At 42.9% G+C, this 26,410-nt stretch overlaps 1 protein-coding gene across 1 annotated transcript in view; it reads right to left on the bottom strand.

Annotated features, from left to right (window-relative positions):
* Positions 1-7,684: 7,684 nt before the first annotated feature.
* BCAT1 (branched chain amino acid transaminase 1) overlaps positions 7,685-26,410 on the bottom strand; it is a 57,278-nt gene continuing 38,552 nt past the window's right edge. Inside the window, exons 8-11 of the mRNA XM_084206664.1 lie at positions 21,885-21,970; positions 20,061-20,201; positions 18,835-18,909; positions 7,685-14,909 (exon numbers count right to left, since the gene is read on the bottom strand). Coding sequence (XP_084062790.1) covers positions 14,868-14,909; positions 18,835-18,909; positions 20,061-20,201; positions 21,885-21,970 — 344 coding nt within the window. The 3' untranslated portion in view covers positions 7,685-14,867. The remainder of the gene's footprint in view (positions 14,910-18,834; positions 18,910-20,060; positions 20,202-21,884; positions 21,971-26,410) is intronic.

Here is a 26,410-nt window from a genome sequence, read left to right as displayed (position 1 = left end):
CTGACTCCTCAGAGTCTGACACAGCTGGACATGGTTGGTCATTAGGTAAAAAGAATTCACATGAAACCAATCAAACCATGACCAGTTGGTAAACATCCTCCAGACCACATTGCAAAGCAGCAAACCCAGCAGAAGCAATCAGATAATTATTGTTTTCATGCTTCTCTGAGGCTTCTCAGCTTCCCAGGAGAAGAAATCCTGGCAAAGAGGATTTTTCAGAAAATGTGGCAGTGGCAGGCACCAAAGGGCTCCTGCAGTTACAGCTGCACGTGCAGCCAGGCAGCTCTGGAGCTGGAAGGTTTTGGGTGGGTCACTGAACTGCAGCTCAGCCCATCCCATCCCTTCTCTCTGAAGCAATAACTAAAGGGTTTTTTCCACAGAGGGCTGCAGGGCTTCCTCGTTGTGTGGGCTTGGCCCAAGATCACACAGCTGAACACAGTAAATGCTTCAAGTCTCACCTGTGTGGATTCTTTTATGCTGCTTAGGGACATAAAAGACCGTTGTATTTGCAAACCAGCTGGTCAGCAATTAGGAAAAGTGCACAAGCAAAAATTATGGCCACTAGGCATGCACAGAAACCTGAATTTCTGGAGTAGACTCCAAAGCCCTCCTTGCAGCTTGCCTTCCTCCCCTGAGGTTCAAGCTGTGTTTGGTCCCCAGGCACAAAGGAGATGGGATTAAAATGGACATTCTTCTGCAAAAAGACATAGCTCTGTGCCCAGATACCTGCTGCTGGTATCATTCATTTGCTTCTGAAGACTCAGAATCCCAGAAGGTGTCACCTGGGGCTAGGAGCAGAACATTTAGGCAATGCAAACTCTCCTAAGGTTAGGTGAAAACGAGCTGGGTGTTTATTTGTTTAAACCAGAATCCATACTGCAGGCTGACAAGGCCTGGAATTCTAGAAGGTTTGGCCATGCATGAGCTTGATTTTTCTCGCATTTAAATGTCACTGTCAGCTGTAGGCAGTGCTCCAGCTTGTGAAGTTTTACTGGAACTGGAGGCAACACTGAACTTGGCAGAGATGTGATCACAGGGTTTAATTGAAAGAATAAGCCTGCTATTACAAATGAATGTGGAGAAGGCAGCCACGGTGGAATCTGAACTCAGGTCCATCAGTCCTCCACTGCTCATGGATCACCCACCCTGCCATGCATCCACCTCTGTCTCCTGGGACCTGTTACCCCCATTTACAGCTAGAAACAGCAGCTAGGAGGGTCCCTGTGCAAACCCAGGGCTCTGGGAATATTTCTGTGTCTGCTCTGGGGTGCCCTGACCCCCAGGGCAGCACTGACTCTGACCCTCATCCATGGAGAAAGTTTCCCAGACTTCAAAACAGACTGGAACCCACAGAAGTGTGCAATGGATTATAGAGAGCAGTGTGGGTGTGTCACTGGGTGAGAAATTGAGGGTTTGGGGTTTTTAGTGTGCTGTGGATGGCAGCAGGATGGAGGGCACAGGGTGTCATCCTGGGCTGCTTCTTCCTCCTTCTCCATGGGTTTGGGTGGCATTTTGTGAGTGGGCAGAAAAGTCCCCATTGCAGCTCTGTGGGATCACTTATTGGGTTAAAAAGGAAAATAATCCAGGTGTCAGTTCTTAATTGGATAGTTTAAAAGCCCTTGTACCAAGAGCTTGTTGGCCATTCTGTGCCTTCTAATGAAAAGCTGCTGAACTCCCAGCAGTGAGACTGTTTCACTGATAAGAAATAATAAACACCTGAGTGTGAGCATGAACTGCTGTCTCAGGTGCCTTCAGTCCAGCCCCAGAGAAACCCACAGCTGGAACCCACCCAGGTCACCTGTCCTGCTCCAAGGCACAGAAAGGGCCTGAGCAGGGACAACTGCTGATCTCCCCTTCCTTTCCTGACTACTTGTCACTTTTCCCTAAAGAAAATCACTTCTCTGATAAACTCATATTATGGGCTGCAGAGAAGTGTGTATTGTGCTCACCAAGAGAAGCAGTGTCTTTTGAAAGTAAATCATTACCAGCCATCCTGGTTTTTGCAATTTACTGTAATTGCAGTTTGATGTTCAGTTTTCCCATGAAAGATCTCAAACTTATCATCTGATGGCTGAATGAAGTAGTAACTGTTACAATATTCTTGGTTGATTACTGATTATCTGGGGGTCATAATCTTATTTTTTCCCTGAAAAAAAAATTACTTTTATTTTTTAAAATGAAAACCGTAACACTTTCTGGCTAGCAGCTCTACACAAACACAAAATTATTTTTCCTGATGATATCTGTTTTCTCAGAGAAAAAACCAGGTTAAACAACTCTACAGCAGATTAATTTTGCCCTGAACTTCAAATCCAATTTGATGAGAGTTTCATTGAGTCAAACATTGGCTCTCCTTCATGCTGCTTAAATTGCAGTAACAGATAATAAAGCCTTGTTCATGCCACTTTCTCTTTCCAGGAAAAAGTTGCCATAAAGAGGCTGTGAGGCTTGGCAGGGACATGCATGTGTTCAGAAAATAAGGTTGGAGTTTTAATATGATCTTATCCTGTAAAATTGGGGGAATTTTCCCTTTTTTCAGGCTGAAATTTTCCCTTATTGACACCTCTCTTAACCCCTGGGTTGTGTTATCTTAGTACTAAAAAGCTTGTCAATATTACACATATGCAAAACTGGGTAAATAACACAGATGTTGATGTCTTGTTGCTGTTGAAATGTGAAGGAAATGTGGAATAAGGACTCACATATACCAGCAGAAGGGAATGTCCCAAGGGACCCTGAGAGCCAAAGAGGAGCCATCAAGCTCTAAGATTCACCCTAGGAGATGTAAGAAATTGCAAGGTAGGAACTCAGCAGCATTTACCTCTCCAAAGCAGGCAGCCATCTGACCCCAAACTGTGCTGACTGCTGATGGCCCATGTGCACAATACCAGCCTCAGTTACAAGGCTTTCATGCACATATTGTTAAATGAGCCTCTGCCCAGGCTGGCAGATTGCAATCTGGATCCCCTGAAGTCACAAAATAAAAATATAAATTGTGCTTTGCCTCTTTAGGAAGTCAGACTGCACAAGGGAAAAATGCAGCATTTGGGGTCTCCCTGGATTCCTTCCATGACATCAAAAATACAGGCAGCCAAGTTAGGTAATACTGTCTTCAACTTCAAAAAGAAGCCTTATTTCAGCACTGTGATGAGACCAGACAGAATTCTTCCAGTGTGCAATGCAAGCAAAGCCCACATCCCCAAAACTGAGTTTCTTTGGTCCTGAGGAAAACACACACACCACCAGCTCTCTTTGCTTCCCACCTCAGCACACACAGAGCCCACAAACTCAGCGGTCTGAGAAGCCCTTGAGAAACCTGAAGGGATTTGGATTCGTGGCTCAGGTTTGGATTGGTGACTGATATTTGGATTAGAGACTCAGATTTGCATTAGAGACTCACCTGAGAGCAGCCACCAGCACCTCCCAGCCAGGACAGAGACACCAATGGATGATGGAGACACCAAAGAGAGCCCAGGGAAATGTCATTTCTCTCAGCAGGACAGGGAGGCCCTCCAAACACCTCTCCCACAGCTCCACCAGCCAAAAAATGACTTTGCAAAGGGACCTGTGCGGTGATTGCTGCCACCTGACAGCAAAGTCAACAAAGCAAAATTCTGATTACAACAAACTGAGCACAGGTGGGATCTGCCCCCACTGCTGAGGGACTGACCCACTCCTTCCCCTCCATGGAAAAGGGATTAGAGAGGATTTCTAAGCTTGAATTTAGATCAGACTCCACTGGTTTTTTTTCCTCATAGCCATAAAAATATTCTACCTGCACAAAAGGAGGGAGTAGCAAAGGGTGTCTGTGCTGGGTTGTGCTTACAGGCTGGTATTTGTGGGAGGGCACTTTTAAGACAGAAATATGAACACCTGACAAACTTCCCAGATTTTCTGTTCCTTGTATGATACAAGGATAGATTCTGCAGGGGAGGGTGGGGATGGGATGAAGTTTTCAAGCATTTAAAAGCAATGTGATTCTTAGGAGGATCCAGATCTGGGAGGATCCAGAACAATAGGATGGTCACAACCCCATCCCTAGAGGAAAGAAATCCCAGGACAGCAGACTGATCTGTGACATTTTTCTTCAAATTTTAAAGCCCTAAGATTTCCTAAATAGATGGGCATATTTTTCACTGTCTGCTCTAGTCAGTTTTCAGACATGGCCTCATGACACAGAATCTTCAAAAGGTCCTTTCTTATCCAACCTGGGACTTGGAAGTAAAGCAAATATTACAGACTTCACTCACAAGGTTTGTATGAGCTAAAGGAAGGTTAAAAAAAAATAATTAACCCAGAATTCAGCAATGACTTAAGCAAGGTCTGGTGCATTAAAGTTTAAGAGCCATAATAAAAGTGTCTGGCAGCTGGGATATAAATCCTGATGTGCCATAGGGGCTGATTTCAGATCCTTCAGACAAATGCTGCTGAGGGGAGGAGAGCAGCCCTGCTCCTCCTGTGCTTGGCACCTGGGCATCTGGTTTTTCCTTCCTGTGGCCAAGCAGGGCTGTGGGCACCCTGCAGCTGGTACAGTGCCAGCAGTGCCACAAGAGGGACAGCAGGGAAGGAGTGGAGCTGTTCCCTTCACCGCCCTCAGAGCACAGGAATCACCTGAGTGAGCTCCTGATCCAGCCCCAGTTCAGGCTCTGCTGGGTGATGAGCTGTGTGTGTCACTGAAGGGCACCTAGCCCCAGCCTGGTTTAAGGCTGTGTGCAAACCCAGGGCACAGGAATATTTCTCTGTCTGCTCTGGGGTGCCCTGACCCCCAGGGCAGCACTGACTCTGACCCTCATCCATGGAGAAAGTTTCCCAGACTTCAAGACAGACTGGAACCCACAGAAGTGTGCAATGGATTATAGAGAGCAGTGTGGGTGTGTCACTGGGTGAGAAATTGAGGGTTTGGGGTTTTTAGTGTGCTGTGGATGGCAGCAGGATGGAGGGCACAGGGTGTCATCCTGGGTTTGTTCTTCATGCTTCTTCTTCCTCCTTCTTCCTGGGTTTGGGTGGCATTTTGTAATTGGGCAGAAAAGTCCCCATTGCAGCTCTGTGGGATCAGTTATTGGGTTAAAAGGGAAAATAATCCAGGTGTCAGCTCTTAATTGGATAGTTTAAAAGCCCTTGTACCAAGAGCTTGTTGGCCATTCTGTGCCTTCTCATGAAAAGCTGCTGAACTCCCAGCAGTGAGACTGTTTCACTGATAAGAAATAATAAACACCTGAGTGTGAGCATGAACTGCTGTCTCAGGTGCCTTCAGTCCAGCCCCAGAGAATCCCACAGCTGGGACCCCCCCAAGACTGGTGTGGCACAGTGGATGAACTCCAGCCCTGTCACAATGAGGGTCAGAGCTGGCCTGGCTGTTTTTCAGGGGATGGTGTTTCTGGCAGGGGCAGCCTCCCAGCAGGTATTTAATTTGCACATCTATAAAGGGCAGATATAAAATCAACTCCCTCACACACACCAACCCTGCAGAGCACACAACCCAGACCCTGCCACAGCTTCAGCTGCACAGCCAGACCAGGGCTTTGCCTACATCTGCCTGTGGGCAGACCCTGGAGCTCCCTGAATGAATACTGGCTGTGTTCTGAGGATGGCTGCTCTGTTCTGGGCACTCTCACAGTGCCACTTCACAGATCCCACACAGCAAATCAGCATTTAATCAGCTTTGGCTTTGAAAGGCTGTGTCCTCTAGGCTGTGAATATCCAAATGTGTCTTACACAGCCAAGTTAACTCAGACAACTTAAAATATTACATTACTTAGGTAGTATCGAAATTTTAAGTGTGAGTGCACTTTACAGCCTGTGAAATATTTTGTTGTGTTTTTCTCCTTTAGGGTTAGGTAATTATTTAGCTCACAAATACTCTGTTTGGTCAGGATCCTTTCTTTGTGCATGACTTTTCTTTACATCTTTCTAAAAAAAAGGGGTTAACTTAGACCAGCATCAAAGTAAAGGATAATTGTCTAAATACCACTAAGAGCTTGAATAAACCAGTTGAATCTTCTAAAAGAATGCTGTCATGTGCAAAATAAGAAGTGTTAATAAATAGAGGTTATTCTGAAATCATTTCAGAAGAACAGTTTCCTTGAAAGCTCAGAATTAAAAACCCCTAATTTGTACAGATGCAATATAGTATTACCTGCAGGTGAAGCACGACAAACATTCTCTTACTGGGCATTAAAAACCATTCCCTTGGGAGAGAGAGCAGGGGGAACACCTTCCACATTCCTGTGTCTCCTTTTACAAGTCATTGGAGAAGCATCCAGAACAACAAAGGCACTACTACAGAAAATCCTGCTCTTCTTGGCCAAGGGGGTAATTCATCAGCAGCTGTTAAAAATCACCACTGTGATGCCACAATAGCAAAACACTGAGCAAAATTAAAGGGAGAAGAAAAGCTTCAACACTTTTGTTGATATGCTCTTAAAATGGACATTTCTAATTCTGACTGCTTATATTGGAATCCCCATTTTTTTTTTCTCATGGCCTCTTTCTATGAACACTGTGCAGGTTATTTGCTTTCTATTTTGCCCTCTCACTGTATTATTTTAATTAGAACTGTGGGTTTGGTTTTTCTGGTCACATCAACTTTACAAGAGTTTGTATCCTGGATCAAAGCCCAGAGAATTGGTGCTCTCCCTCTCCAGCCCCAACAACCCAGTGCTGCTGGTGATACTGCAAGTGCTTTACTGGACAGAGCTACTGCCAGCTACTGAGAGGTTTCAAATGGGAGAAAAACAAAAAGTGTTTTTAAAAAGGTCCCTGAAGCCCACTCAGCACCTTGTATGATCAGTCAACTTATCACTGCTTGGAATAGGTGGAAAGCTGGAGCTCGAGCTGGAGTTACAGTTAAGAAAGGTTCCCTTAGGATCAAAGGGGAAGAGGCCAAGACACAGGAAAAAAAGTCAGATTCTGACATGTCAGGTTCATTCTCCTAGCAGTAATTAATAACTCTCAGTACTTACCTATCTACAGCTTCTTTAAAGTGTCCTGTGTCCATGCCAGCTTTCTCTGCAGTCACTGAGAATCAATCCAGGTGGAAAAAGTTCCCTGAAGCGTCATTTACCACAGCATGGATCAGTACTACCTTTAATCACAGTATTCCCTTCCCTGAAAAGGGGGAATACATGAAGTTTTTTTGTAAATATAGCCACCACACATGGCAAATGTCAAGATTTTAATGACACTCACTTTCAGTACTTTCCATCTTCAAAAGGCTTCCCACTGGTTAAAATATTTGGGAGTAATGACTGTTCAAAAATGCCCTGTGAAGTAAGTGCTCCAAGTAGAAAGCTGTTTTCTGGCATTCTCTCCCTTGACTTCATCACCCCCAAACCCTGAGAATGGGAGCTGTATTCAATCACTGCTCCACAGTCCTGGCATATTAAAAACTCCTTCATGACTCCATGGTTAGCAGGTAGGCACTTTGGCTGCTTAATTTGTCCAGCATTTTACTGTAAGTGAGAGAACTGGCTCAGCCTCCAGGCTTGGCAGGGTAGGTGCATGTCTGCCACTTCAGCCTTGCTTTGCTCTTCTTACATGCCACACTTCATCCACATTTTTTTTTTTTTCTTTTAATCCAGCCTTCAAGAATTTCTTTCCTAGCAGCTCCCATCTCTGGGATAATTACACTTAGTTACTGTACTCAACACCCATGATTTCATAACGTGCCACAAACAGGTGCCAATTAAATTCCTTTATTGGAGAAAGAAACGTTGAATTTGAATACAGAACATTTGAATACAGATTTGATGAAGGAAAACTGCAAATTGTATAGACTGTTTCTACTGCCAGCAAAATACAGTTCTTACAGGATGTACAGACACACAAATATAGTGCTTCTTTCATGCCAGATGGTCACTACATAACAATGCCATTAGGAGCTCTTAGTTGTGCTTCTAAAAACCTTTAGAGAAGAATGAGGTAGAGTTTCCTTTAGTTTATCCAGTACTTTTTCACACATCTGTCCTTTGCTGCTTTTATATGCCTCAGATTCCTGCAAAATACCCAGTTCACTTTCAGCATTTGAGAAAACAGAGATCCTTCAGAGGTGTTTACTTCTCCCTCCCTAAGCTGCTCATTTCCCACTACAATTTCAGTGACCACTACTGCACCCTTCTAAATGCCTCAAGGGTTAAGTAGATTGGGACTTGTGGCTTTCCAACAGAAACTGTCTGGAAACAGCTCCAGATGAAACTGCAACCTGTCTCCATTATGGCAAAGAACCTTCTGCATTTTGTCACCCAGAGGCCAAGGTGAGTCCAAGCCACCTCCCCGGGAGACAAAGGGAACAGATCCGCCCTTTGCGAACATTCTGGACTAGGAAATAGTGTCAGTGATGTGTTTGTCACTGGGCTAAACACAAATGATGGGAAGGGAATCCAGCAGTGACCTGTTAGATGGAATGGAGCATCAGCTGTTTGACCAAATACCCCACTGTTTACAAGACACAAAAGTGCTGCAGCTTTCAGGAAGATCCAGGGGCCCAAGCTGAAAATGCAGGCACAGATGGAGGTGTTTGAGCAGGTGAAGAGCATTAAAACCAACTTAAATCCCAACTTCGGTCTCTGATCCTGCCAGACCTGTGCTGGTCCCTCAGTGGACTGAGCAAGAGTGGATATGATGTGCTGCTGCCCTCCTGCCTCACTGGCCTGAGGGGTATTTTCATTTTCCCCTCTTGCTCCTGCCATGCCTCTTCCTGACACAGCAGATTTCCCACTCACTGCTCTGGCCCTGCTGCCAGCACTCAGCATTCAGTTTAGCACAAGCAGGGTGCAGTTATTTCACCCAAAATGATCACAATTCTAGTGGTGACCAAATCACAGTGACCAGGGGGTTTGGCATACAGAAAGAAGGTGATTACAGAAAGAATAAGAATGTTTGCTTTCTTCCTATAAGCTACTGCAATGTGATAGTGTAAAGACAACAGTTCAGCAACACTGCATCAGAACTCTAAAATGAAAATTTTTATAAAAAGGTGCAAAGTTTAAAAGATTCCATGTTCATACCTCGATCACTTTGATGGTAGAAGGACAGAAAATCTGTTTCTGCAAGACAGTACTGCCTGAGAAAAGCTCCTGAGCTCCTCTACCTCCCCCTGAAATGACTGCTCTAAGCCTGACAGAACCAGGAACTACACAGAGTTAGTGTTAAGAGAACCAGCTCTTAGAAACTTCCCCAACTCTTAGGAAACAAGCAATAGACTTATTTTATCAACTATTCCCTGCATACCTCTTTGGTAAAAACCAAAAATGGCCAGTGCTGGTAAACCATTTGGAACACTAGTCAAAGGCTTGCACAAAGCTGTCTTCCCAGTTTCTACCTTAACTTAACCCAGCAGGTATTTTAAAGGCTTTAAAATTTTAAATCGAGGTCTTAAATCTTCCTTAAGATCTTCTCATGACAGGAAATTTAAGAGACTTTTTTTTTTTTTTAAAGCATGGCATAAAAATGCAGGATGGTGGTAAAAATCAGATATGATAAATTAAATTTTAAAATAAGCAAAGAGTATAAATTCATGTTCAAAGAGAACCATACTGGTACTACTGGTGAATATAATTACCATTATTCTTTTAGTATATTTGGGTGTGCCCAAAATAGTGTTTTAGTATATCTGGGTTAGCCTTACTAGTACAATTAATGAGACTTCTGTTAGTATCTGAGCTACTAATTCCAAAACTTAATTCCAAATCTAGTGACTGATCTTATTTCAAATCCATTTACTGTTGTAATTTAGTTTTGCTCCTCATCTGCTAAGTCCCAACGTGCCTGACTGTTCTAGCTCAAGGTGATGGCCAAGTTTGTTTTGTTTATGGAGCTGGGGATATATTTGCCTATATATATTTACTATTGATGGCACTCAGATTTTGCACAGTCAGAGAAAATATTCTGGAATTCCTACTAATAAGAATCATCTCACAGCAAGGCATGGCCAGGAGGACTGCTACAACAATATTTTTCACCAATACAATGCCAGTATTCTCTTCTGCTCTTATGGCTAAAAATACAAATAACTTGTTAAGAAGTTTTTGAGCTTAAGTGATTTAGGACCTATGAATTATTTTTCTAAATCTGGAGGTTAGAGACAAAAACAGTAAAACACAAGTCTGTCACATTTCCAAACTGGTAAGCATCGCAGTTCAGCAATTTTTTGGTCAAGATGGATAGAGAGGTCTGTCCCAGTGCTACATGTCCAAGTGCACCTCTAAGAACACTCCCATGCTCATGACTTCACATTTGTAGAGAGGTGTCATAATTCCTTCAAGCATCACTATTCCAATAACATAGCCCAGTCTGAGATGAGGTTCTGTTATCAAGATCATTCTGTACGCTGATTTTTATATTCTGAACTACATTTGTTACACATTTATGGGTTTATGCAGCAAACCTTGAATGTATTTCTCATTTAAACATTTTTCCTTGCATGACCAAGTTAGTCTATTCTAATGTAATCCTTGAAATACTGGAGTTTATTTCTTGTTGCTTAAAAAGCTTTTTCTGGAAAGCTTAATTTGATATGGAATGCCAAAAGTCTGGAATAGAGTTAGTACTGCTACTCTGCAGTCAGAAAGAGTTTAGGTAACTTGTCCAGGGTCACAAAGTCAGAGGCAGCCTGTTCAGGGATTACATGTCCCAGTGGTGAAGCACAATTCTGATCCCTCAACACCTGGAATATGAAAAAACTGCCTTTTTTTAACTGTCACTACTGCCAAAAGCAAGATGAATGCAAGTTTGCTGAAACAGTCCCAAAAACAGGTGCAAGTCTGTGTGGAAGGGAAAGAAAGACAGCAAGGACCAGGGTAACAACTGTCTCAGGGCATGCTCAGCCATCATTTCCACCTCTCAGCACACCAGCCTGCCACCAGAACACTGAAATTTACCTTCAGCAGGGTGGATGCCATGCAGAGAAAGGCAGTGTACCAGTGTGCCAGGCTGTGCCACCAGCTCTGCACATCTCTGTGCTCCATCCAGAGCAAGGCACTGACAGCTCACACTCAGGAAGCTGCTGGGATTATGAGATTGTTTTGGAGAGGCCATTGAATTCAAGAGGGTTCCTCCTCTAATGAAGCAGCTCTGAGATCAGTCCCAGCTGTTTTTCTGTCTACCTCTTGGAAGACAGACATTTCAAATAACTTGCACTCCAAATGACTTTCAAGTATAACATTTTTCCAAATTACCATTCTTCATGCCTGAGGATAAATAATAAAAAGAAGCACACAGGAAAGATCTATGATATCTCTATGTTGAATTAGGCAAACCCAAACAAGAGGTTATGTACCAAGAGGAGGAGTGGCTGGTAACTGATTTTGGCTTGAGACAGTTGAACAGGTGTACACAATGGCTGGGCAGAGAGATCTCACTACCTTGCATGTGTCCTATCAGTCTTCCCTTCTACACCCCAGAAAATCTTGTTTGCTTTGCCCTGCTCTGGACTGAACAGATTATCTACCCCAGGAACCTTTATCAGCATCCTCACCTGGCTCTGTCCCTGCCAATTCTCAATGAATTTGCCCTCACTGCAGTTAACAATCTGGTTAAGTAATGCCAGTTGCTGAAGCCATAATTCTTGGCACCAGAACAGCTTGGATGAAATGCCAGTTTCATGAAAATTCTGTTATTTGAAGGACTTTTTTCCTAGTCATGAATCATGCTAACCAAACTGAAAATTAAAGACATGCTCAATACTGAAAATAATAATCAAAAGAATGCAGAGAAGAAAGAACATATGAAAATTAGATTTCACTATTATCATTTTAAAGTACCAGTGTTTGTAAAACATAAGCATGTGAAAGGCTGAATCTGATTTGATCAACCCAATTAAACATTAAATAATTGCAGCAAATTATGCAGCTATCACACAACAATATTAATTTGTTGATCTTTTTTGAACAGTTTCAAATTTTCCTAATGTTAGACTATCTTATGTCTTAAATGATCAATTACCAGAGCCATAGCTAAGTGATGAAGAATGGATAATTGCCTAGTTATGATGTACCATACTCTTTCTATGTAAATCTGTTGCAATTAAACAAATAGGGCACATGGAGAAAAGATGTGCAGATGTTCTTTTACAATCTGTTACCAGCTCAGGGAATACCACAGCTCCCTCCTAAATTTTACAAGTGAAAACAAGGAGAATGCAATACCAAATACTGATTGTTATTTACACATGTTATTTCTTTCCTTGGGTTAACGGGATAAAATGCACTGCCAGAATTCAGAGTAGGACAGCATGCAACATCAGAAGAATTTCCTGCACTATACTGGTAAACTGTCAGCTCTCTTCTTTAGGTTTCAAAGTTTAAAATCTCAAACCTATTCCCCTGGATTCCACTTGGAAACAAGCACAGCCTTGAGTTGACACAGACAGAGCAAGGCAATTAACCAAGATGTTAAATACAACAATTAGCATACACACACTCCACGTTTTCATTCTTCCCTGGGAGAAAAGACCACTCATTTCTCTGGGTCATTCCACTATCAAATCTCCTCATTTTGAGTCTCCATTAGCAGAAAAAACAGAGGTGTCTGTCTGGTCAGTGCAGGAAACAGTGCAAAACACAACAAATGAAACCAGCTGGTTCATGTTAAATGACTTGCAACCAATTTAACAACTTAACCAATTTAACAATTTAACAACTTTCAGGTTTACATGTCAGTAATTTTCTAACTGGTCCTTATTCATTCTGCCTAGTGAATAGATTGCTGCTGGTATACTGAGGCCTTCATGGGGATTTTTGATATATGGTATTATTTATCAACTCTATCAAAGCTGAGATGTTCAGGTATTGCACAACCATTTTGCCATGCATCTGAACTTAGATATTTTCACTTTTCCATTTGCTGCTAAATGAAAGATGAACTTAAGGGAAAGAATAAAATTTTCAGTACCAGTAAGCCACAAATGGCAGCTCATTACATAATCTTCAGAGAGCTCCACTCCACGCTCTGGTTAAAGGCACTCTTTAGTTTCAATACTGGTCTCGTTGGATAAAACTCTCTACCCCATGTTGTACCTTGACATATTCCCCATGTTTATACTTCCAGCCTCTAATTCAATAAAAGGAAAGACTACTAATTAGGTAAAAGGAAAGACTACCAGCAGCTCCTAACACATAGTAAGGTACTGAACAAAGACCAGCACAGGATACAAATTCAAATGTCACAACACTACAGCTACTGTGAGTGAAACAACATTTTGTGCTTGCAGTTGTAGACTAAAGAAAAAATTATCCATCAATTTTTAACAATAGTTACATTGTCAGAGAGAACCTTCAACTGTTCTTCATTTAAAGAGCAGATTGGACTGCAGCCAAAGGCAGGAAAAATCATGTGAGGGAGCAGAACGAAGTGATGGCTAAGGAGGGGTCTTCAAAAGGTGACCAAAAATGAACAGGAAGCCATAAGGCTGCTCTTTAAAAGCTGCATAAGGCATGGATGGTCCACTAGAAATTATATTTTGCCTTTTTAAACTACATCAACAAAAGCCAGTAACTACAAAAGACTTATTAAGCATGGGAGAGATACTGTTGGTCTTAAAAAAATTAAAGTGCTAAATGTTTCCCTTAATACTGGTGCATCTCTGCTGCACACTAGAACAAGAAATGTTTCACTTCTACTTCTTACAGGACTCCAATAAAGTGTCAATAAAGTTCCACCAGTTTTATACTGAAGTAGCACTTTGGAACATTGATACAGAATATGGTTATCCTTTTTGGCAAGAGGTATCTTAAAGCTGTTCAACAAAGCTGTGTGCAGAAGGAGAGAGCTAATAAATATTACAGGATGGTCGCTGGTGAACATTTGCAGAAGTTACTTCCCCAACTGTGGGCTACATGCTCTGTATTGCTTCCAAAGAATGAAGGCTGCATGTGAGAAAGCAGCATTCTAGGAATTACCTGCTTAACCAGAATGAAATCAGGGTTTGAATGAAGCCTCTTTCCTTCCAGACATGTTCTGCAGACAGCACTGCTTGCTCCTTAACAGGAAGGCCCTTCTACAGTACCTGTGTCCATGGAGGCTGGATAGAGCAACTATGTGAAAGGGACAAGGAAAACATTTTTCTGATCTAAATTATGTGAGTGGATGATGGAAGAAACTCCTCAATCCAAAGGCTGCTGTGAAGAATGGCTCCATTTTCACAGCCAAAGTTGTCTCATCTCATTTTTCTGGACACTCACCTGGAAGGCAACACTGTGTCTGCAGAGCCCAGCTCTGCTAGGCCAAAGGGGAACTTTCATCTCATTTTTAAAAGCCTGACACAGCCTTTTCAATCATGTCTAGGAGGATGCACTGCCCAAGCAGGCACTGCAAATCCCCACAGAGGGAAGGGCAAGAGGCCAACAGGGACCATCCTGCAGGCTGGACTGACTCAGAGAATTCTGGGGGCAGAGTAGGAGGGCACCTATCAGGCTATGCAAACTCAGGAATCTCCCATACAAGCAGGGTATGAAAGGACAGAGTGTATGGCTAAATTTGGTTCCCAAATCCAGAGCAAAAGGCAGAATAATGTCAACAGAACCCTGTGGGCAGCAAACAGGCAACATCCTCTGTTGGTGGAGGCAGTAAACAAACCAAACTGAAGAGCAGTTGAAGAGCATTTTACAAGTTTCCAGACTGTATATAAGGAGGCACTAAGAAAACCATTGGGAAAGTTCTATTGCTAACATTTAGCACCTCTACCAAGAAGACAGGCTTCTACCAAGAGGATTACAGTAGAAATCAAAACGATTGTGTTCACGTTTGCCAGATTGTGGAAACAATCATCCTGGGGAGCAAATTGATACTGGGACTATGCTACACACTGGCAGCTACAGAATTTTCACTGTTCAGATGTCAGGTCTGTCTGGAGGCTCTGAACTCTGCCACCTTCATGGCACCACCATTGCCCAGTCACTGTCTTCTCTTCCATACTGAAACAAAGCAAAAAATGAAGTTTAAGAAAAAAAGTTAAAAGAGTCAGTGTATGTTTATGACAACTTCTTAGGTCTATCCTTAGAAATGTTCGTTTTCACTGCTCTGATAGTAGTTTACATTATTTTTTATGCCTTTACTTGACTTTGATTTGGGCACAGACTAAAGACAGCTTGGTTTACCCATATTACAATAGCTGGTTTAGGAAGGAGCAGAGCTGATACTCATTACAGATGACACAGAACAGTCCTGCTTCACTTCCATCAGTTTAATGCAGTTACTCCCTGAGGCCTGCTCACTAATTCACTCATAAGTATGCCCCTGCTCAAGCTCCAATAAACAAACACATTTCATTTTATTTCTTTTTATTGTCAAGGTGGCTTTTTATTACAGCATCCTGATTGAATGTGAAATAAACCCACCACAAATACCACAGAGTACAATTAGGGAGAACTGTAATCCAAAATAAAACAAGTTGTCTTTCTGTACACAAACAAATGGGATCACCAGGCAGAAATGAAGGCAACCTATGGCATGCAGCCATACCCACTTCCAGGGGAGCATTCAGCCCCAAGGCAGCACTTCTGATAGCTAGACTGGTTCCATGTTCTAAAGCTCTGTCAGAAGGCCTGTAAACAATGCTCCAGAGAGACCCCAAAACACACACAGGGCTCAAGCAGGTAAATAATTCAGGGGTGGAGAGACAGCAGCAGATGGGAGTCCCTTCCCTTAGAGTGTTATATTCAGGGAGCTTAAAAACACCTTCAACCAAGAAATGAAAAGTGATATTAGAGGCTTTATGTAGCCTAAAAAGACCACTTAATTTCTCCAGAGTGGAAAAAAGGAAGTTCCTCCAATGCAGGTTCTGCATTAGCAGGAAAAGTGATAACAGGCCACTAAAGCAGGGAAAAGACAACAGGTCCAAATCAGGATGAGCCAGAAGAAACACATTTTTGGATGCACAAAGGAATGGTGTTCAGTGGGTTCATGTTTTATTCCTTACTCCAGCAGGCAAGGCTCTGACTGCCCTTCACAATTATCACATCTACTTCTTTTTTTCATTATTAATTCTGCTGCTCCTGTTCTGCAGCTGCAGTTATTTGTAAATTTTGTTATCTTCAGGCAGCAGTATCATCCAATGCTCCAATACAGAAATTGTGGCAGGGACCAGTCTGAGCTGCCATTTGATAGAGTTTGCACCTGCTCCCAGAATTAAAGGGGGAATGAAGCTGCAATACCACAATGAAGATCATTTCTTTCTGCAAATAAAAGCAGATTTAGCTTCCATTTTTAATTCTGTCAAGGGCTTTGTGGTCTCAGGCTAGTCAACCTGATCCTTCTTCCACTGCCCATCACCTCCAGGTCATTCTTTGTAAAAATTAACACATACATGGTCCTTTCCTGGTTGTTTTTCACTGTCCAGAGAAAGAAAGGGGCTTTGATTAAATGTCTCTTCTCTGCTGTTCTGCCTGCAGTGTTTAAATGTATTTAATAACAGGTAGCCTAAGTAATACATCTTATTTTCTATCCATCCCTTCCAAGTTGCAGCTTAATCCATGTCTTAAAGTGCACAGCAAACTTTGTTTATTCTCAAAGCATGGATGTGAACCCACAGAAACATGAGTGGTATTTCAGTGAGTGTATTCCCAGAGAAAAAACCTCATCCCTAAGTCTTTTAACCCAAGCAGCTACGGAAGAGTGTGCTGTTACTAATTCATTCATAAGCACACCATTAATTTATATCATGTATGTTCTTTAATTTGAAGTCTTTATCAGCCTTTAGAAATCATAAAATCCATTCAGTGACAGGAAATAAGATGTTCATTGCAGTGCCACCACTGTCCCTCTCAACTGGCATGAGAAATTGAATCAGTTCTGCCCATGAGGTTCTAATTTGTCACTCCAGCTCCGGTTCCACTGAGCAGCTGCTCCCATCTACAGACATCCCAATGAACAGGGCAGACTTGCATGAGAGCTGCATGAAACCAGGCTTGGAGACACAGCAATGAAGAGAATATGGAAATAAAAAAAGCAGCCTGCACTCTACACATGGGAACTGGTCTAACAACAGTGGATATGGAGCACCTTTGGTCACAGGTTCAATGCAGGACATGGTGGTGCTGAGAATTTCTACTTTTTTATAAATTGCCATGGCTCAACCTGAAATGGATACAGCGCTCCAGTTCAGGCAGCAGAGCAGCACAGAGACCAAAGTTGTGTTTGACTGCTTTTTCTACTGCACTTTATGCTTCAAAACTGGAAGATTATTCAGAATTATAGCCTCAGATTGTCCAAATGATACAACAATTATCCAGTGATAATGCAAAGAGATCTGGAGTTTTTTTCTCCTGGTAGAGAATATAGAAGAACTTGACCAAAGATTCTCCTCTGACATTTTCAGATTATTATATAGTCTATTTTTTGTGTCACAGCATTGTTCTCTGGATATGAGCCCATGTCTCCAGATAGAAAGGTGCAGAAACACAACCAGCAACCACTGATTGACTCTTAATGGGAAAGCAACCACCAATCTCTTTAAAATCAATGATTTAAAAATGGTTTTCAATGATTATGTCTTCTAACTCTCCTGTCCTTTTTTTAAAGAAGGAAGAGAACCCAGAATTAAGCATACACATAACAGTCCAGCATTTTCCAGGAGGAACAAATTTACCCCTGGTACGTAACTGATGAACACAGACTGGGTGCACAGCTGAAAGGTGAAAAGGTCCACATCAACAGGCAAGTAAAGTGAAAAGGTCCCAGAAAGATAATGTTTAGTAACAATCCACACTTCTTCAGCCTCCTCCTGAGGCCTGGCTGGTGGTGGAACACCAGGGTGATGAGGCAAGGGGCAGGAACTGATGCCCAGAAGTTCCACCTGAACATGAGGAAGAACTTGTTTGTTGTGCAGGGACCGAGCACTGGACAGATTGTCCAGAGAGAGTGTGGAGTCCCCCTCACTGGGGATATTCCAAAACTGTCTGGACACAATCCTGGGCCATGTGCTCTGGGATGACCCTGGTGGGCCCTTCCAGCCTGACCCATTCTGACCCTCTGTGATCAGGGAGGGCATGGAAGGACCCTCAGGGAAAAGGCTGGATACACTTACACTGCTCACTGTCTCAAGGGAGAAAGACACAGACCACTGGCAGGAACATAAACATTTTAGTGGCAAATCTAAGAACACTTGGAGCCAAAAATGTAGAATGGAAACCATCAGAGTCAATTTGAAGAAATCCTGGCAATACTGCCAAGCAATTGCTATCAGATCTTAAATAAAGGGGCTCTGTAAGTTGCTGAGCTCTTCTCCAGCCCCAAATCCCTCCCATCATAAACTACACTAAATAAGGGAAAAAAATCCAGCTTTAATAAAAAGGGCCATCACCTGCTGCTCACTGACTTCACCTGAAATGGTTCCTGAAATGCCCAGACATGGAGATAAAGCAGATTCCAAACAGACTTTGATATTTAGCACATGACAGAGGAGGGAAGTGCTTTAAGAATGAGAAGTGTGTGATTGGAAAGATAAATGGAAATGGTGATCAGCTGGCTGTGCCCAGTGAGTGTTTAACTGCCTCACTGATTAACCTGTACTCTTTTGTGATTGTGGTTAAGATGCTTCATAATCCTGTATTTTTCCCTGAAAAAGCAACCTCTAACAACAGGATTAGATTTCACTGATAACAGTAAGATCTATCAACTCTTACCCAGCTTCCAAGCTGAGTAGGGAAGAATTATACTATACTTCATCTCTACCATACTTTCTCCAGGAAAAAAAATTGGCAGAATAATCACACTAGACAAAGGGTCTACATTATTATATGGTGCCATCTATAGCAGCACTACCAAAAATATTATTTTCCATTCCCTTCAAACGTTGACCTTTTGTTACTTTACCTGGTCATAGAAGAGAAAACACCTTACCTGGATATCAGTGAGCTTATTCAGGAAACGGGTTGTTACCTCAGGCCCATTGTCCATGGTTGGGATGTGCAAGCGCTGGCATGGAATAAAGGACAGGGAGAAGGGGAGAGAAAGAGAATAACATGTAATAATAGCTTTGCATATATATGAATATCTTATGGTTGCCAGAAGTTTTAAGAAATATTTATCATGCTGGCTAGCCCTCCTTAGGAGGAGTAGGAAAGGGTGGTTGGTTTTGGGTTTTTTATTGGGTTTTTGGTTGTTTTTTTAGAACAGGAGGGTGTTGCTAAGCCAGTGAAAAGTTAAACTGTTATGCTCCTGTTTAAGAAAAGCTAATCTAAGTCTTCCACGAGATCTGTCCAAAATGGAGGGAATATTGTGCAGGCAATAGAGGCAACATAATATACAGTATTTCATTTCAAGGTATATTGTGCAGACTTACAACACTTATATTTACAGTACTTCTCACTCAGCACTTCCATGTCTCATATTATCTTAGCATCAGCTAATATAAATTCATTTATTCTATTGTATTCATTCAGGAAGTATCACCTAACAGACATTTACTGTACTCATCATGTTTAGTGGACAAAGCATAACCCTTTATGCAGCTGCACTGGCCCCAGCCCTCTGAACTAACTTTGTGCTGACTAAACAGCACCAAATCAGCTTCACAGTCTGCATGCCTGGGGAATTCCACCTGTGCAGGAGAAATCCCCCAGATGGTGAACTGTAGGTGAAGGCAGCTGGGCACTGCCTTGAAACAGCTCTTCCACCAGAGCTGGGAGCCCTGCAAGGAGGGTGAACAAGAGAGGAACTTGAGCAGGAAGGACAGCAGTGGCTCAGAAATTTGGTTCCCTGTAAAAGTCTTTTCTCTCCTTGCCCTTCCCAGGTACCTTAGCAAAAAAAATACTGAGTAAAAGATATGCAGAAGAATGTATTTTTCTACATCTGCAAACAGGCTGGGAACTGGTGTTTTCTTTGACCTTCCCAAAACTTGAGATTTTATATTTTCAGCTATTAGGAAAAATCTCAGATGACAAAAGTTCCCTTCTGACAACCAGTAACTCACTTGGGGAACAACACACTGACACAGTTCACCCTTCCAGGCAGCGCACCTTTTCTATCTCCCTTGGCTTTGGCTTTCAGCTGCAATTAACGGTGATAAAATTCAGGAGAAAGAAGGAAAGGTGTAAAAAAAAAAAAAAAAAAAGACATTTCCTTACCTTGCCCTGATATAAAATTTCAGAGACAGGACACACAATGCAAGCTGTTCCAGCACCAAACATCTCCTTCACTCTGTTCTTTTCCAAGGCAGCTGTCAGGTCACTCATGGTGATGTATCGCTCAGACACTTTGAATTCTCCCTGCACAAGAAGCAGCAACCATGAAAATTGTAAAAAATTTTTTAAAAAACCCATTCCTGCTTTTGTTTTCTACACTGAAACATTTCCGATAGGACTTTTAGCCTAGTGACATTAAGTCAAGTTTTGACTATGATCTTGTGATGATTTCAAACATGCCAGTGTCACACAAGATAGATTTTCATCTAAAGAATGCCCTCCAAAGATGCCAGTGGCTTGCCAGGTGCAATGCTGATGATTAAGGGGCACTTCCCTCTGGTTTGGTGCAGTATCAGTATCACATTAGGGAATAACAAAGAAGAATTGTTATGGGACACTGGATCTCTCTACTCATGGTCTCTAGCATGAATTTGTCCAAAAATTACTCAATGGTATCAATGTGCATCCCACTCTCAGACAGTTCCTAAGCAAGATACATTCTGTTGATTAGTTTCACCTGCCAGCCCAATCTGTGTGATGTATTTTTTAATCCCTAGTGAAACATTCCACTGCAGCCTGCATACAGCTGTCACATACAAAAAATAACTGTACTACAGGTATGAGTAAAGCTGTTTGCACTGCAGTCTTAATTCTGGGAGTGTTTTACCTTCTACAAGAGTTGAAGAAAGCACAGGAATCAACTGAAGGGATGTGTTTCAAGAAAAAATAATAAATGTCAGACTTTGCAATTTTTATTTCATGTACACGGTATTCCTGTTATCTCACTCTGAGCAGGATCCCAGCCAAATCCAGGAGACAGGATCCTGGGCTTGATGAGCCTCTGGCTGTGCAGCATCCTCACCCAGGCTGCAATAAAGCCTTTGAACACAGCAAGGCAGAGTTTGCTGCATTTCAAGACATGATCTAGTCCCAAGTGTCCCAATAAGCTCTTGGATTGCTGCACTACAGAACAGGAACAGGAACCAGAGAGATGATGCAAGACTGTGGCTGGGCAGGCTGCATGCTTGTTAGCAGAAACAATGCTGGAGGCACGAGAATTAATGCAGAAATAATGAGCTGATGACTGAAGTACAGCTATGGTCATGCACAGTAATTCTTTGTTTCCTTGCTCTAAGTGCTGGTAGCAGGGGATTTAATGAGAATTTTCAGGCTAAATACTGCATGGAGCTGCTTTAACAAGCTTGGTATTGTTCTGTGTGACAGGTGTGGGTACTCTGGTGATGCTCCTGAGAATCCCTGAATGAGCACACTCAGAGCTCCCTTAGGTTAAAGGGACTGAGTGCATGCTCAGCCAGTTTTGTCAGCAGTACCAAGCTGTGTGGTAGAGCTGACAGGCTGAAGGGAAGAGGGGACATCAGGGGATGACACCCTTGAAAGCAGGGTTTCTGACAGGCTGGACACAGCTCTGAGCCATCTGATCCAGTGGGAGATGCCCCTGCTCCCTGCAGGGAGGCTGGAATAGATGGCCTTTCAAGTCCTTTCCAATGCCAGGCTGGATGGGCTCTGAGCAGCCTGGGACAGTGCAAGGTGTCCCTGCCCATGGCAAGGACTGGAATGAAATGATCTTTAAGGTCTCCTCCAATCCAAGTATGATTCTAGGAAGCCAGACTGTATGATTTGTATGATACTGTGTGATTGTATGATTTAACCAAATCAGCTGAACTCTGGGATACTGAGCACCAGAAATGTTGACTTCTGCTGAAGTTATAAGCTGACAATTGAAACCATTGCTGCCAAAGCACTCACCCAGCTGCGTGCCAGATCCAAAATGCTCTGCCTTGTCACTCCTGGAAGGATGATGCCATCTAAGGGCGGCGTTGCCAGCTCATTTTCTGCCAAACAAAAAAGCATTGGTTGAAAAACAATGAAAGAAACAAACAAAAGTTTACTGATATTTTAACAAACATGTGGGTCCCTTACAACTCAGGATATTCCATGATTCTGTGGCAACAAAAACAATCCCTACCCTGTAAGATGCAACATTCCTCAGTTCTCCAAGAACACAAACAGTTACTCAGGTCAAGGAAGTTGCTGTTGAGTGTTTGGAATCTTTTATAGTCACCCTTTATTATAACCTTTAGATATTAATGTATTAAATATGTTTCTTCCTCACCTTTTGGGCAGGGAAGAAACATTTAATACATTAATATATACATGCCCAATGCCTTGCAGATGGTTTTCTTCCTCAGTGCATTGTACATATAACTGTGTAACTTTCTAAAGCAGCCACCCCTGGATTTCTCCATTTGGACTCCCCTACCAGTGCATCCAAGTTCCTTTGATGAGGATGTATGCACACATCAGTAATGGGTGTAACCTGCATGCCAAAATGCACAGAAGTGCTGCCCTAGAGCAGGCTGTATGCTCTGCTCTGGTTTCACTAGCCCATAGTGCCACTCCCCAGCCTATCCCAGACTTCTAATTCCATCAGCCCTCTCTTCTTCCTCATACAGTCAGGAATAACAGCATTTCCTTTTTGGAGTCTGTCTGGCATCACTGCTCTTTGTGATGCGTGTCTGCTCCTCATTCTGGCATAACTACCACAAGGACAACACTTTAAAACTTCCCATGAGCCGCAGGGGTCACCTGATTCTAAACACTGCAAACCTGAAATTCTGCATTTGTGACCCAGTCACAATCAGATACACTCCTTTCTTTAACAGAAAACTTCAGATCCTGCAGACTTTGACACCAAAGATTGTGATTACACTTCTCTGTCTGGTGATGTTGCCACAGATCTTGCTCAGGACCTGTTTAAGCTCAATAACATATATTAATTGATTTGAGCTAGCTTGAAAAGGTGCCAGGCCAACCCAGCTGCCAAACAGCACTGAGCAGACAGGACATGAAAGTCTCAAAATGTTCCCAACAGGCTGCTCTGTAGAATTTTGTGAGTGCGCACATGATGCCTCCCAGCCTGGGGCCAGCCAGGGAACATCTGCTCCCCTGGGATCCTGCAGGAATGCTAGCACCATCCAACAAGGCATGCCAAAGCTCATCCTCCCTGGGAACTGATGCCAAAGCAGGCTCCACATGACACCAGTGTGTCCATCTCCCAAAAAACAGACTGTGAGCTCACACACTCCACTTGCCTTCTGAGTTATTTTGATGGGCTTGAGATGCATTGCTGCAAAAAGCAGGAGGGAAGCATCTGAGGGGCAATGTCAGGGTTTCTCTTCAGCTGCCTCCTGTCATTGTTCTGCTAGCAGTACTGCCTGCCCAGTGCCCTGTTACACCTGCTGCAGGCCTGCTCTAACAGCAGAATTCCATCAGAGTCTAAAGGGGTTTTTAGAACGAGCTCTTCCATCTTACCCAACTGCAGCTTTGCCTATGAACACAGAGCAGGTGAGTTTGCACTCCTGGGATGCCCTCAGGACTAGCCATGCTGCAACAATGCTGAGAAATTCACCCAAATATACACTTTACCCAAGTGATACATTCCAAGTGAGCTTCAGGATCCAGGAGAACCCAGAAAACCCCATTTTCACTGACATTAACACCTAATTTCTTCTACCAGCTTGTCCTGGGTCTCTGTCCTTACTTCCCTCAGGCTTTTCTTCAGCTCTTCCCTCATGCCTTTGCATCTGTTAATTTGCTTTCCTCAATTACTTTTTCATCCTCTGTCTGCCACCTCGTGCATTTGCTGCTCTCCCCCAAACTCTGTTTCTGGGGCTCTCCACTAGAACAGAAGCTGCAATCCTGATTTTGTTAGCACTGTAATTGTACTAGACACTTCTGTGGCACAACTAATGTTCCAACTACAGAATACTTAGCAAACTTGCCTTAAATTTTACCTGATTGTTCCAGAGACTCTTTCAACAGATTTATTTTTTAATTTATGAAATTTTGAAGTGGGGACCATTAATCACCATTTCAATTGCAGCACACAAATAATTAAATAATGCCCAAATACTAGTCACAGTGCCTTAACATTGAAGACAGAAGCAGAGCCCAAATGTGTGCAAATCATTTTGAAGGCACAGAATTTTTCAAAACTGCACACAGATTTCATAGCTAGCAATCTTCAGGTTGGACATATGTTTAAATTTTAAGGTTTTTTAAGGCTTTTTTAAAGCCAAGCCTATACTCAAGGCAGAAGAACAGACACTGTGAGAGGAAGTGAGTTCCAATGTCAAGAGCTTCCTGGGATAGTTGCATGCTCTGAAGAGGCATGTGGAAGGGACTGTAGGGCGACTAAATTTTTCACTTAGTGAACAGGAACTATAGATAGGATTTGATGGGTAAGGTATTTATGCAATAGCAGGGATCCAGTTTTGACCATATTTTAAGCCTCAGAGCAGCAGTAGGAATACAAGAGCAGTATGGAGCAAGTCATGCTGTTTTACCAAAAACTGAGCAGTTTTTTCCCCTACTCCCTCCTTTATGTTAAAAACAAAGTATTATTTCAGGCTCCTCCTGCCATGCAGGACAAGATGTCACCTTTAGGCACACAGGTGGCAGGAAAGCCTACTCCCACTGGGCTGTCCTCTAGGCCAGGCTTTACTGGGATAAGCCTCTGCTTATAAACCAAGGAGAGCAGCTCAGCTCCCAGCAGCACCTGAGAGCACACAAAGATGGGCATTTCCTTTTGATGATGATCTGCAGTTTCTGCCTCACTTTCTTTGCTCCTTCTCAGCTGCAGCATTTGCATAACCAAACCAAAAAGCACAGCCTGAGTGAGTGTCCTTTGTGAAGTGACAGAACACAGTGACAAGCAGTCCCAAACCGCCATGCCGAGCCACAGGCAGGTGTGTGATGGCACTGGGTGATTCCCAGCCAAAGATCCCACCAAGGAAGAGAGACTCAGCACCCTGGGAGCCAGCACAGCGCTCCATGAGGACAATGCCCATGTCCTGTGAAAGGACAGGTCTGCCAGCAGCCAGCCCCCTTGGGTGGCAGCAATTACAAGTTGTTCGCTGCAGCCACCTCACAATAGCAGCATTGAGCACTGGCAGCACAGTGATTGGCAGCTCTTTGGAGCAGCACGGGGCTGCAGCTGCACAATTCCAGCATATTCCTGCCTCAAGTACAATGAGAACATTGAATTCTAATTATGGCCCTGCTTCAGCGTCCTTCCCTGGGCAGACAAGCCAAAATCTATTTTCATGTTTTTCCAGCTAAGTTCCACAAGGCATAAATTTGGCCATCTATCTACACTGACAAATCAACTGCTGCTGCAACAAGAAGAAAATGTCTAATATTCATCACTTCATTCATAAAGCTTCACAGACTCATTCAGCACCGAGGGACTGGGATCCCTCTTCTTACAAATGTGGTAAAGATTTTGCAGAAGAACAAGCAATAGAACTGGAGAGGGGAGTCTGCTGCCTTGTTCTTCTAAACCTTCTGATGTTTACATTCTTGTAATGAAGTTTCTCAAGCACTTCTCATGTAAATAATTATTGTTTTTACATTCCTTTATGGAGGAGGAGAACTTTGAAGGGCTGTTGGTTTGTCCAGTGTCATTGGAGAGGTGGCACTTTTCAAAGTCTATAAATGCTCGAGTCAGAAAATAAACTTCCCTTCTTTTTACCTTGGCAGTTCAGCATGCATGTTGTTTTATTTTGTGTCCTAGAGCGACAGGAGTCAGGCAGCTGGGTCCCAACCACACTGCACTATCCAAGGCACACTGCTATCCCCCAAAGTGCTGTCTGTTTTCTGCAGAAAGCTGACAGTTCTCCAAGGTACCCATGGCACTACAATGAAATCTGTCTGACCCCTGCATCTGCTGCCATGCAAAATTCACTAACACCTCGTTTCCTTGGAGAGAAGAAAATGACTTTTATTCAAAAAGAAAGTCTTCTTTCTTCTTGGGGAAAAAAAAGGGAAGAAAAGTCTTTTATTCCCTTGCCTGTAGTCTTCCAAACCAGTTATCAGGTGCAGCTATCACAAGCACTGAATACCTGCACACCCAACTGGTGGTTCTGAGATGCCCATATAGTTGGCTGGTTTTAATAGTTAGTTTTAATAGTTTAATCAGCATGTATCTTGCTCAGAGATGACTGTGGGCAAAAAGAGATAAAAATAGCTTAAAGAATGATGATACATCTGGGAACCATCTTTTGAGCATTAATGATACTTGACACTCACTGATGTGTTTCTCTCGCTGCCACCACTGGACAGAACGCCAAATTCCTCAAGGAAAACATGGATGGGATGCTGCAATACTTTTGGATATGGTTCAGGAACACATGACTGGCCAGCAAGAGATGATGGGAGCCACTCACACTCAAAGCTACAGAGCCTGAAGAGTTGCACAGCCCTAAGCTGCC

Source organism: Fringilla coelebs (assembly GCF_963513975.1).
Source record: "Fringilla coelebs genome assembly, chromosome: 5".
In the NCBI taxonomy this organism is placed as follows: Eukaryota; Metazoa; Chordata; class Aves; order Passeriformes; family Fringillidae; genus Fringilla; species Fringilla coelebs.
This window is presented reverse-complemented; position numbering and strand designations above follow the sequence as displayed.